Raw genomic sequence first — 13,322 nt, 5'->3', positions numbered from 1 at the left:
CTGCTCGGGACTTCCTGCTTCCATTTTGGGCTTCCCTCCTTTGCAGAACAGCTTCTCTCTACTGTTTTCTGGTTTCTACACCCGTGAGCCTTGCTCTTCCTTCTCTTTTCAGCTCTCAGAATCTTTTTCCTCACTTTCTCTCATTTTCCCCTTGATTGGGGGCCATTTCTACACCCTTGAGAGCTTTGACAGAGGAACATAAAAGAACAGCAGATAATCACCGATGTGAATGGTCTTTAAAGATGATGATTGGGTGTTGATGCGTCCTTAGAAAGCAAGACTTAGGTGAATGAAAGGCAAGGATAAGGTGTACACCAAACTTAAATGCGATACTATAGACCTTTTCAAGTCTTGCCAAAGATAAATGATGTAGTTTATAGGCTGAAGCTACCTCACCCTTGAACAATTTACAAAGCCTTTCAAATGAGTTTGTTGAAGCCTTTACAGGGACTTGTGCCAGAAGACATGCTTGATGAGAAACAGCGTGAAGTGGAGGAATTGGATGAGATTTTGGTTTCGAAACAGATTCTAGCACACCGTGAAAGGAAAATCAGAGACAAGAGTTTCTAGAAGATATCTGGTTAAGTTTTAGAACTACTCAGCACTAGCTGTCAAGTGGATGGAGGAGGTTGAATTGACGGATTCACCTAGGGTCATGCCCCTGGTTCCACTCTTGTTACACCCTCTATAACTGGTGTGTTCATTCACAGCTTGAATGGCCAAGAGGGGGCTTCCAACAACAAAAGAGCAATAATAAACTTCAAAAAGGACAAATGAACTCCAAAAAGAAGTTAGAATGTATACCCGTTGTCCATGGCAGAGGGGCAAGATCAGCCTTGCATCTATCCTTTGTCAAGGCTCTTAGGGGTGTAGAAATGGCTTCCAATCAAGGGGAAAATGAGAGAGTGAGAGTGAGGATAAAGATTTTGAGAGCTGAAAAGAGAAGGAAGAGCAAGGCTCACAGGTGTAGAAGCCAGAAAACAGTAGAGAGAAGCTATTGTGCAAAGGAGGGAACCCCAAAATGGAAGTAGGAAGTCTCGAGCAGCTTTGAATGTCTTCCTTGAAGTGCATGCCAGCTCCAAAAAGCCTTGAGGCTGTTCGAGCATTTGTTTTGGACTTGTGGAATGCATTGCCACTCTTGGTTGGACACAATTGTGAGAAATGCCTTAGCCTTGCTTGGCAGTTGGATGCTAGTGGGTGCATTGGAATTGGATGCATTTTGAAGCCAAGTGCTGGCTGGTGCAGTGGACTGCTAGTGTAGCAGAGTGCAAGGGTGACTCCTTGGTGTAAGAGCACTAATTTTCCATTGCCAAAGAAATTAAATAAATATTGAAAGGGACGCCAATGTATTTGGGGCCAGTGTGGTGGCTTGTGTTTGGTTTCATTGAGCAAGGGCACGCTAGTCTCCATCAAATTTGTTTCTAAGTGGTTTTGTGCTTAATGAAGTGGTTGAAAGATATGCAATGTGGCTTTGAGATTGTGGATGCCCCTCCCACGAGCAAAAAGGCAACCAAGAAGAAGTGCAGAAAGCAAAGGCTTATGCATAATGATGCACCTTGAGTGGATTGCTAGTGTAGTAGAGTGCAAGGGTGAGTCCTTGGTGTAAGAGCACTATTTTTCCATTGCCAAAGAAATTAAATAAATACCGAAAGGGACGCCAATGTATTTGGGGCCAGTGTGGTGGCTCGTGTTTGGTTTCATTGAGCAAGGGCACTCTAGTCTCCATCCATTTTCTTTTTCAATTTTGTTTCTAAGTGGTCGAAAGATATGCAATGTGGCTCTGAGATAGTGGATGCCCCTCCCACGAGCAAAAAGGCAACCAAGAAGAAGTGCAGAGAGCAAAGGCTTATGTATAATGATGCACCTCCAAGTGGACAGCCACCGGTGACTCCAACTGTAATGCCCTCAGTTGCTCCTAGTACGGGGAATGCCCTATAGGGCAACAATTTTCATTCAATGAATTATGGACAGAAACCCTTTCCCCCCAATGATGCACCCATAATATTTCGGAGGAGGGTCGGTCCTCCAAGCAATGGTGGGTCAGCCCACAGAAGGGCTTAGAATTCTTGGCACATGGGAAGTCTTCAGCCAAGAATGCAAAATTTTCAGCAACAAATGAGGGGGGGGATGCCGGCTGCAAATGCCAACATGATGTATGCAAACATAGGGTATTCAAGTTTCAGCTGTCAGCATTGAAGGAAGAGAGAGAGAGAGAGCAAGAGAGAGTGAGAGAGTCGAAAGCTTGGAAGCTGTAGTTGCACAATAGAGTGTGTAAAAGAGTACAACACAAAGTAGTGTAGATAAGGTTTTGTCATAGTGACAAAACCTTAGTAGTCACTAACCATAGTTAGTGAACTAACTGCAGTTAGGGGGAAAAACCTCTAAAAGAGGGAAAAGTGCCCCTAACTAACTTATTATATTACATTGGTCACTGCTGAATTATAGATATAATTCCAACACCCCCCTGCAGTGCCAATGTCATGTACAAGGCTGATCAATCACCAAACGGATATAAGTTCAGGGCACTGCGAAATGCCTCGAACTTCTCACGTGGTAGTGCTTTGGTGAAGATATCTGCAACGTTGTCATGTGTGGACACAAAGATCATACTGATCTCTCCTGCATGTAACTTCTCTCTGACGTAGTGATAGTGAACCTCAATGTGCTTCGTGCGAGCATGAAACACTGGATTCTTTGCCACTGCAATGGCACTCTGACTATCAGTGAGAATTGGAGAAGGACCCTCCAAAGACAGATGAAGATCAGCAAATAAACGTCTCAGCCAGACACATTCCACTGTTGCTGTGAAAGCTGCCCTGTACTCAGCTTCACATGATGAGGTAGCCACTGTAGATTGTTTCTTGCTTAGCCATGAAATGCAAGATTTTCCCAAAAAGAAACAATTGCCACTAGTGGACTGCCTAGTGTCATAATCACCAGCCCAATCTGAATCACTGTAGGCATGCATCTGCAAGTCACCCCCCCTGGGAAATAGTAAGCCAAAAGACTTGGTGCCTTGCAAATAACGGAAGATGCGCTTAACTGCCTGCCAATGCATAGTTTTAGGGCTGTGCATATACCTGCTCACCTGAGATACTGCAAACTGAATATCAGGCCTAGTATTGCAGAGATATATGAGGCATCCAACAGCTTGACTGTAAAGTGTGGCATCAATTGATTCTCCTGCATCATGCATTGTGAGTTTCAGCCCCGGTTCCATAGGAGTAGATATGGGCTTACACTCTTGCATGTTAAATCTGTCCAAAAGTTTCTGAACATACTTGGACTGAGACATAACAGTGCCACGTTTCTCATGAGAGAACTGGATCCCCAAATAAAAATGAAGCAGCCCCAAATCTGACATATCAAAGTGGGTCTGCAAATCAGTTTTGAAATCTGCAATTTTGTCGTCATTGGACCCTGTGAGCAGTAAGTCATCAACATAAAGAAGGATGACTAATATTTCCCCCCCATCCATCTTGATGTAGAGGGTGCTCTCAGTAGGACTATTGTGCAGCCCCTTGCTGGTCAAAAAGGCATGTATTTTGGCATACCATGCACGAGGGGCCTGTTTCAGCCCATATAAAGCTTTATTAAGCTTGCAGACTTGAAGTGCATTTGCTGTAATTCCAAAACCCGGAGGTGGTTTGACATACACCTCTTCCAGCAAGTCCCCATTTAAGAAGGCTGTTTTGATGTCCAACTGATGAACATTCCACTCAAAATGTGCAGCCATTGCAATTACTGATCGGATGGTGGTCATTCGGGATGTAGGAGCAAAAGTCTCCTCATAATCTATGCCCTTTTTCTGAGCATAGCCTTTAGCAACCAGCCTGGCTTTATATCTGTCAATGGAGCCATCTGGCTTCCGTTTGACTTTAAATACCCATCGTGTGCCAATAGCATGTTTACCCTGTGGCAAGTCCACAACATCCCAAGTCTGATTTTTGGCAATGGACTGCAACTCATCGTGCATGGCATTCATCCAATGCACATTACCTTGTGCCTCTTCAAATGTGGCAGGCTCCTCTTCATCAAGGAGAGTACCTGCATATGCTGATTCCACTGAATTAGCACCTTCCATGTGCCTTGCTGCACTGCGAGTCCTGCCAGGTAACGGGGCATCAAGTTTACTCTCCCGGAGAGTCTGTAACAGCTAGTTTGGGACTGTTTTTGCTGCATGTATGTCTGCAATTTCTTGCTGTACCACTTGTTCCACTTCCTGTGGAGGAGGCATGACATCCCGTGGCGGAACTGAAGCATTTGAAGGTTGCTGTAAATTCTGATTTGGATCAGAAAAATCAGCAGGGGAACCCAAAGCAATGGGTAGCAACCCTTGAAATACATCTTCTGAAGGTGAAGGCATTTGAAAATCAGCCTGAGTGTAAGCTGAATTTTCAGAAAATATCACATCTCTACTTACAATGATTTTGCGTGTAGCAGGATTGTAGAGACGATACCCCTTGCTTTCTGCACTGTATCCAACAAATATGCATTTGATGGCTTTATCTGACAATTTGTGCCTAAATTCAACTGGCACATGTGCATAGGCAAGGCATCCAAAGACTCGGAAGTGATCCACTGAAGGCTTCCTGTCATTCCAGACCTCAAAAGGAGTTTTTGTTTTTAAAGCCTTAGTGGGAGCCCTGTTCAAAATGTAATTGGCACACATCAAACCCTCTAACCAGAATTTATGAGGCATGTGTTTGCTTTTCAGCATACATCTGTCCATCTCCATGAGGGTTCTATTTTTCCTCTCAGCTTTGCCATTTTGCTGAGGGGTCAGCTTGACTGTGAGCTGATGCACAATACCTTTTTGTTTGAGGAAAGCATCAAATTCTGCAGATAGGTATTCCCCACCTCTATCCGTGCATAATGTCTGTATCTTGAGCCCGGTTTCATTTTCAACCATGGCTGAAAAGTGTTTAAACACTGTGAACACTTCAGATTTCTTTTTCAGCCCATAAACCCAAGTAAAATTGGAGTAGTCATCAATAAATGTGACAAAGTAGAGATGACCACCCAATGAAGGAGTCCTCATGGGACCACAGACATCACTGTGTATAAGCTGCAATTTGCGAACAGCTTTAACTGAACCATCCTTCTTGAAGGGAAATCTATGCATTTTACCTAAAATGCACCCTTCACAGGCATGTGGAGGAGGTATCTCAAGAGGTGGCAATGCATCAACCATTGAAAATTTCTGAAGTGTCATCAAGCTGTTGTAATGCATGTGGCCATATCTGGCATGCCATAATTCTGCATTTTGCATGGCAACTGTAGGGGAAGAAATTGCCAAAGCATGAGCTGCTCTTTTCTGAAAAATATCAAGCTGAAAAAGCCCACGCAGCAGAGTACCAGATAACATTAAGGCATAGTTAGCTTCCCTGTCCCGGACAGCACATTTGTCATCCTCAAAGATGACCTGAAATCCATCTTTGTTAAGAGTGGACACTGAAAGGAGATTTTTGGTTATGCCAGGCACATATAAAACATCAGAAAGTCTGAAAATTGAGCCATCAATTGCAGTGAGCTCAACTTCTCCTGTGCCACGTACTGAATATGAGGAGTTGTTGGCACAAGTGACTTTCTTACCAACAGGGGGTGGATTCAAAGAAGTAAAGAGACACTTCCTCGAAGTGATGTGCTTGGATGCACCGCTGTCAAAATACCATGTGTTCAGTGTTTCATCAACACTGAAAGCAGATGCATCTGAAGGAGAGTCAAAACTGCAAGTCAAAAATGCATATGTATCATCACTGCAAGAAGTTGTACTATCCCGATCATCTGGAACAGCCAACCTAGAATCAGAAATGCAAGATAAAAAGGCATAATCTTGACCAACAAAGTTGGCTGCAGCATCCCCACTGTCAGATGCACAAGGGGCTGAATCTGAAACAGCCATTCCTGAGCTGTTTTTCTTTTCCTTGGCAATCCTTTTCCTGCATTCTGCTATGTGATGACCTGGCTTTTTGCAGTAGTGACAGAAACCCTTCTTTTTGGGCTTGCTTGCATCACTTTTAGCCTTTTGTGAAGGCTGTCCTGACCCACTGGAAGGCTGATTTGCTGCTGTTTTTGCCTGTCCCTTTGTTTTTGATTTGAATTTTGAGAGCATGGCTTGTTCACCTGCACGTGAAGCTAAATTTTTCCTGGTCTGCTCTTCCTGAAGCAGAAGTCCTATCAGCTCATGAAAAGAAAGAGGATTTGCACCCCCCCTCAATGATAAATTCAGCGAAGTATGAAAGCTGAGATAAGACTCAGGAAGAGAATTCAGAGTGGTTGTAATCATCTCTGAATCAGGAATAATTTCATCTATATTTAACAACTGCTCTCTGAGATCCTGTAGCTTAGTGAGGTGGGCTGACATGGAGTCACCCTCCTCCATATGTGTATTGCTCAACTCTCTTTTTAAAAAAGATACCCTGGCATCATTCCGTGCTGCATACATGCTTTCCAAAATATCCCACGCTGCCCTGGAGGTCTTACACGACCGGATATGCGGAATGATTGATCTTTTCACTGAAAGAGAGATGCAAGACAAGGCTAAGGCATCCCGTGAATCCCATCTCTTTTGCTCAGGAGTATTAACTGTAGCTGCACCAACAACTTGTCCTGCAGCTGCACCTTGTGCACGACCTCTTCCACCTCCTTGGTGAGGAGGGGTAGCAGGTGCAATATCTGCTGGTCGGATTTCATCCCCATTGACATAATCCCATAAATTGCGAGAAATCAGAATATTACGTACCATGAAACTCCAGAGGGAGTAGTTGGTACCATCCAATTTGTCTTCCTGAGAAAGACCACCGAACTGAAAATCATTCTGATTTTGATGGGCCATATCTGAAAAAGGAATTGAAGCAGATACAAAGCTGAATTCCCTTACTGGGAATAAAATGCACAACTCCCAAAAACCACACCCAAGCACGGGCTGTATATGCAACTTAGATTTCTGCACTTGAGCTGTCAAAAATCTGTCCAAGCATAAAACTCTCTCCAAAATCTGCCAAAAGTGTTCCAAACACTCCAAGAAAGGCAGTATGTGCAGAATACTCCAAAAAATGCTCTCCAAACACAAAAGCCCCAATTTGTGGCTAGAAATTGCAGCCAGAAAGAGGTAAAAATGCCAAAAGCCCCAAATCTGCAATTTTAATACAAAAGCCCCAAATTTCAGACAAATCTGCAATTTTGCTCTTGTGATAGCTTCAAACTTGCCCAATGATTGCAATGGCTTCAATCTGTAAAATGCCCCAAATGTTCTTGCAGAATACTTAGCCAAACAATGGCTGTCTGCAAACTTAGCCTGCCTTGCCAAATCAAAGATGACCTGCCAAAAATCACCTGCCAAATCTCTTGTTTAAAACCGAGAAGATACCTGCTGCTGTACTGAAGCAGATTCAGTACAGATTTACTGTACTGAATACTGTACGGAGATGCCGTACAGTTTGTACGGCACCGTACGGGATGTACAGTGTCGACAGGTACGGTGACCACGACGGCGTACGGTATCTGTCCACGGTGTACGGCGCTGTACGGTGTACGGCGCTGTACGATGTACGGCGCGCAGATGACGAGACTTTTCGTAGGTACGGCGAAGTACGGCGCTGTACGATGTACGGTGTACGGCGAAGTACAGTGCTGCAAATGGCGAAACCTGTGTAAGGCTTCCGTACAGTCGTACGGACTGTACAGACGGATTTGCGTAGGTTGAAGGTCGAGGCAATGGTTGAAACTTGAGGGAGCAAGGAGCACCAGACTCTTGGACCTGCTCTGATACCAAATGAAGGAAGAGAGAGAGAGAGAGCAAGAGAGAGTGAGAGTCGAAAGCTTGGAAGCTGTAGTTGCACAATAGAGTGTGTAAAAGAGTACAACACAAAGTAGTGTAGATAAGGTTTTGTCATAGTGACAAAACCTTAGTAGTCACTAACCATAGTTAGTGAACTAACTGCAGTTAGGGGGAAAAACCTCTAAAAGAGGGAAAAGTGCCCCTAACTAACTTATTATATTACATTGGTCACTGCTGAATTATAGATATAATTCCAACAAGCATTGCATACCACAATGAACTTGATACCATGAAGGATCAGTATGCTAATGATGATGATTTTTGCAAGGATTTATGATTAGCTGATTGAGGGCAATTGGCATGAGCACTATATGCTTAAGGATGGATTCCTGATGATGCATGGCAGACTTTGTGTCACAAAGCAGTTGAGGCCAAAGGTTTTGATGGAAAGTCATGCCCACCATATGCAGGATATCGAGTCATTGAAGCCACAGTCAAAGGTGTGGAGCCCTTCTTCTACTAGCCAACTTTGAGGAGGGATGTCGAGGCTTATGTCCAGACATGCATCACTTGTTAGAAGGTAAAGTATGACATGCAAAAGACGGCTGGGTTGCTACAGCCATTGCCTATTCTGGATAGACCTTGGTAAAGCATTGCCATGGACTTCATCTTTGATCTGCCTCATAAGGAGATGATGGAATTTGGACCATAATTTGCAAAATCAGCAAGCAGGCCCACTTTATTCCAATGCGGAAGAAAATTACAGCAGATCAGATGGTGAGATTATTTATGTCTCAGATTTTCAAGCACCAGGGGATGCCTCAATCCATTGTCAGTGATCGAGATCCCCGTGTGACCAGCCTTTTTTGGAGAGATTTGTTTGAGAACATGGGCACTATGCTGAATTTCTCATCTTCTTTCCACCCCCAGTCAGATGGACAGTCAGAAGAGGCAAATTCTACTGCCCTCGATCTTCTTAAATGCTATGTTTCAAACCAGCAAACAAAATTCAAAATTTCGAGAGACGGAAGAAAAGCTACTTCCTATTTTGTACACCAAAGAGAAGATCTTTGAAGTAGACATATTTGTGGAAAGCTTAGATGCAGCCTATAAGAGGGTAAAAACAGCCCTCCAGAAAAGCATGAGAAGCATAAAAGAGCAGCAGATAAGCATTGACATGAATTGGTCTTTAAAGACGATGATTGGGTGTTGCTGCGTTTCAGAAGCAAGACTTAGACGAATGAGAGGCAAGGTTAAGATGTACACCAAACTGAAAATACGGTACTATGGACCTTTTCAAGTCTTGCCAAAGATTAATGATGTAGCTTATAGGCTGAAGCTACCACGCCCTTGTACAATTCACAATGCCTCTCATGTGAGTTTGTTGAAGCCTTTCCAGGGAGATGTGCCAGAAGACATGCTTGATGAGAAACAGCCTGACTCGTTGTTGATAGTATTTCTGCCACAAGGTCTCTATGCTGAGTGTACTAGTCACTTCACACAAGTGATGCATTGATGTATGGATGGAATTGCGCGCTTACTGGACCATATCATCATTGCTGGTTGTATCATACAGATCATGTATTTTCTGGTATGGGCTATTCATGCCTTTTCCACTGTTTATTCATTGTAATTTGCATGAGCAAGTGAGATTGTTTGCTGTCTCAATAGGGGGGTATGTCACGGGAACGTGAATTTCATGTGCATCTAGACCTGTGGCTACTCACGTGGATATTTTTGGTCGCTAGGGATTGGCATAGAGGAAGTGTCTACATCCTAGAATTCCCTACTGGCTGCAGCGACTGGCCTAGAGGAAGTGTCTACTATCTACTTCCTAGAAGTCCCTAGTTCGATTTTTAGAGCACCCACTAGGCCCAAGTGCTGGGTCAAGGCAAGGCTAAGAGGGGTCTAAAAGTTGGGCCCAAGGAAAACCAATGTTTCATTGGTTGGAGAGGGCTAGAGATTTAATGTGGGGGCAAACCAATGTTGTCATTGGTTTTGGGGGTTAGACTTTAATGAGGAGCCACGTGGCAGTCCCTCATGCAAGCCTACCTACCCTTCCTCTCATCCCAACCTAAGGTACGGGTTTGACGTCTCTTTTGGGCTGCTCTCAATTTCGTGCATTCCGAGGTGGTTGTACAGCTGATTTTTGCTGCATTTTGACCTGAATTTGTTGCTGGCACATTATCCAAGGCGCACATTATCCAAGGCTGCTAAGGTTGCTCCCTAGGTTTTGTACGGGCTGTACGGAGACTTTAAGGCGGCTGTGCGGGAGCAGTACAAGCAGGTTCCCATGTCTTCTCCAAGCTGTACGGTTGTTTCTACCATTGGTGTGCACCCCGAGGAGTTATTGCTGTTGTACGAACCTTTCTTGCTGTACGGACTGGATCTGCTGCTGTTTGGGCTGTTTTGCATCGGGCACGCACTACAAGGACGGCATTCGGAGCTGCTTGGGAGAGCCTTGCTCTACCTTCTCTCTTCGGCTCTCAGAATCTTTATCCTCACTTTTTCTCTCATTTTACCCTTGATGGGAAGCCATTACAACATCTTTGAGGGCCTTGAAAGAGGATAGGTGCAAGGTCTTGAAACCCAGTATAGCTGCTTATGCTTGGGCACTGATGACGACATAAGTGTTGCTTTGCTTGCGAAGTATGTCTTCCTTTTGTTTTTCATAAAAGTTTTTGTTTACCTCTTTTTTCTTCTCTTTCATTTTCTCTTTTATATTCTTTGTAGATTTTTGATCTTTAGAACAACAAAAATTCTAAATTTGTATGATTGGACTTATTCTAGTCTTACAAAGGTATATATAGGTGCAAGGCTGAACTTGCCCCTCTGCCATGGACACGGGTATGGATATTCTGACTTCCTTTTGGAGTTCATTTGTCCTTTTTGAACTTGCAGAACTTCGAAATTTTGCACGCACTTGTATATCTCAACTTGTTTGGCTGCAAAAAATCAGATTTGAGGCAAAAGTCTCAAATTTACAGACAAATATTTTTGAAATTGACAAAGTTCCAATTTAGACTCAATTTGCAAATCTATTTGAAATATGTAGAAGCCCTGAAATCTACAATGCCAGTAAAGCTCAATATTGCGAATGTCCTGTATTGTCAAATTTGTTTGCAAATACAAAAGCAGAGGCCCAGCACGTACAATGAAAAGGTTGTGGGTTGTAGTGTACGCAAGATTCGTATGACAGTGAATATATATATAAGCTATAAGGCGCTTGTACAGAGGAGCTGCGTGGCGACTGAGGTATGGCATCGAAGCAAGTTGCACTTAAAGTTGGGCAACAACAGGTCCTGAGAATGAACGGAGCAACAAAAAATAAGGTCATAAATATTACTGAGACGGCAGTTGTATGGAGCACTTGGCAGGAGGTAGCGTATTGAGATGGCAGGGTTGCACAGAGCAGACGGTGCAGGGGTCGTGAGGACAAACAGAGTGGCTCTTAGACGTCCAACGGAGGTCATGCAGCTCACAAACTGAGGCACATGGTGGGTTTGAGAGTCAGACGATGATTCTATCAACAACCAGAAGCCAGTCCCACCTTACTGCATCACGCATTGGCTCGGTGTCTGTCTTCACCCTTGAAGAACTTTTTCATTAAAGGGAAGATGCACCGTCTCTTGGAGTAGCTAATAGAGAGTAGGGCTCTGCTACCAAATGTTGGGAATGGGGTTGAGAGGAGGACACCAAAACGTGGAGATGTATTGAGAATGCAAGAGTTGTGTTACAGAGAATGACCAAAATGCGAAATGCATTCTCTACAAGGGAAGCTAATCCTAAATACTGGCTCATTGAGGAGGACATAGCCATTCGAAGTGCCAGGCAAAATTTTGGAGCAGACATATGTCTTTCCACCAAGCATCCAAGGTAGCAGCAGTCTGCAGGTTTTTCGAACTTTGTTGGAGCTCGTGTGCAGGAGATTTCGACTTTCTTTGACAAATATGCTTTCAATATTTGTGACTGTTGATTACTGTCTATTACTCCAGAGATGAGTGCTCTATTGAAAGAGTCTTGTGCTTATGTTTCACATCCAGCTAGTTCTACTTGTACTATCCATTGGCTCAAGTCTTTTCTTTCATTTGCAATTCTTCAATCGTGAAGGATGAAGCGAGACTGTCTATTAGCAATCCTCTCAGGGTTCTATTATTCCAACATTTAGAGATCCGTTCTGCTGTTTGGAAGTCTGTGTTACATCCTTTGTCAACAGTGGAGTTACTTTTCGAGTTGGCCCTTATTTTTCTGTTGTGTTTTCTTTCTTTTTGCTTGTTTTTTGGAGGGGTCTTGAAAAATAAAGCTAGGAGGCATGCAGTATTGGTGTAAAATAGGATGGTGAGGGTCAGGGTCAAGAGAGCATAATTGCCTTCCATATCAAGCTAACCTGGTGCTCACGATGGAGTGCCAGGGTTGAATGCCTGGTCTCAATATGTCTCGTACTTTGCAGGTCTTGTGCAGAGGAAGCACTTCAAAAGCTACACGGGACAGTAATTGGTCAGCAAGCTGTTAGATTGTCATGGGGCAGAAGTCCTGCAAATAAACAGGTATGTGCAGTTTCTGGGTAAATGTAAATTATGCAATTTTGATATAAGGTTTGACGTTTGCGCCTCTAATGTAATTTTAAAACCTTGTAAAACAAATAAGGTTTGTCCATTAGATAAAATCTGTGCATCTGAGACTTTTTAACGAGAACTTTTATGCTGTCCTTGATTTGGCATTTCAGTTTGTTCTGTGTTCCCTTTAAATGTCTTGTACTTTTGTTTTCTTGAAAGTTTGACCTTTTATGAACTGCACTTTATTGCCAGTGGCAGCCTGCTGGCTGGGGGCATGGTCAGGTTGATCCCAACCAGTGGAATGGGGGTTATTATGGTTATGCCCAAGGTTATGAAGGTTATGGTTATGCTCCACAGCAGCAGGATGCTCAAGCTTATGCCTACAGCTATCCTGGATATGGAAACTATCCCCAACAACCGGTAAGCTAGATTGTTAATCCAAGCATTAGCTTGGTATGTAAAACGCCTGAACAGATTTCAGAGTTAATGTGATAATAATTGTGTGGTGATGGGGATGGAGATCCTCTTTTCACAATTCTGTATATTCTGTTTTGGGGGTGACCCAACCTTACCGATTTGTGAGGCTTCTTTGGCAAAGCATATGATTGTTGGATTGAATGTGGATAAAGTAGACTTCGGTTTGGTCCTCGGAAAATACACTCTTGTTTTTTTGTACTGTTTTCAACTTCGAGGTAGTTTTGTAGGACATGGTTAACTTGTACGAGGGCATGTGTGTTTGAGAAGCTGGTGCATCCATTCTGTTGTTTTCCTAAATGCTGTCATGGTTCGTGTATGTATCCTCTTGTATGATTTTGTTTCACAGCACTCCCTTTTGTTTCACAGCACTCCCTTTTCCTTGCTAGTGCTAGAGCTCTCATGCTTCCATGCTGTATTCAATTTCTTTTGGTGCTGTAAACATTCTTCAATTACAAGAATACAGGGAGGAATGATTTTTGTGGGTGCTGAGGTCGAGTCACTAGGAC

The 13,322-nt window shown here is 43.5% G+C and overlaps 1 protein-coding gene across 3 annotated transcripts in view; it reads left to right on the top strand.

Annotated features, from left to right (window-relative positions):
- Window positions 1-12,874, top strand: part of LOC147899363 (polyadenylate-binding protein RBP47-like) — a 35,863-nt gene extending 22,989 nt beyond the window's left edge. For 2 of the 3 annotated variants that reach the window (XM_087378417.1, XM_087378418.1), the window contains exons 6-7: window positions 12,234-12,330; window positions 12,592-12,874. In XM_087378417.1, coding sequence (XP_087234543.1) covers window positions 12,234-12,330; window positions 12,592-12,768 — 274 coding nt within the window. In that variant the 3' untranslated portion in view covers window positions 12,769-12,874. The remainder of the gene's footprint in view (window positions 1-12,233; window positions 12,331-12,591) is intronic. The other variant, XM_087378419.1, reaches the window with a different exon arrangement.
- Window positions 12,875-13,322: the final 448 nt, after the last annotated feature.

The sequence above is a fragment of the Dipteris shenzhenensis genome, chromosome 8 (assembly GCF_047967505.1).
Source record: "Dipteris shenzhenensis isolate YYH24624 ecotype China chromosome 8, Dip_SZ_1.0, whole genome shotgun sequence".
Classification (NCBI taxonomy): Eukaryota; Viridiplantae; Streptophyta; class Polypodiopsida; order Gleicheniales; family Dipteridaceae; genus Dipteris; species Dipteris shenzhenensis.
This window is presented reverse-complemented; position numbering and strand designations above follow the sequence as displayed.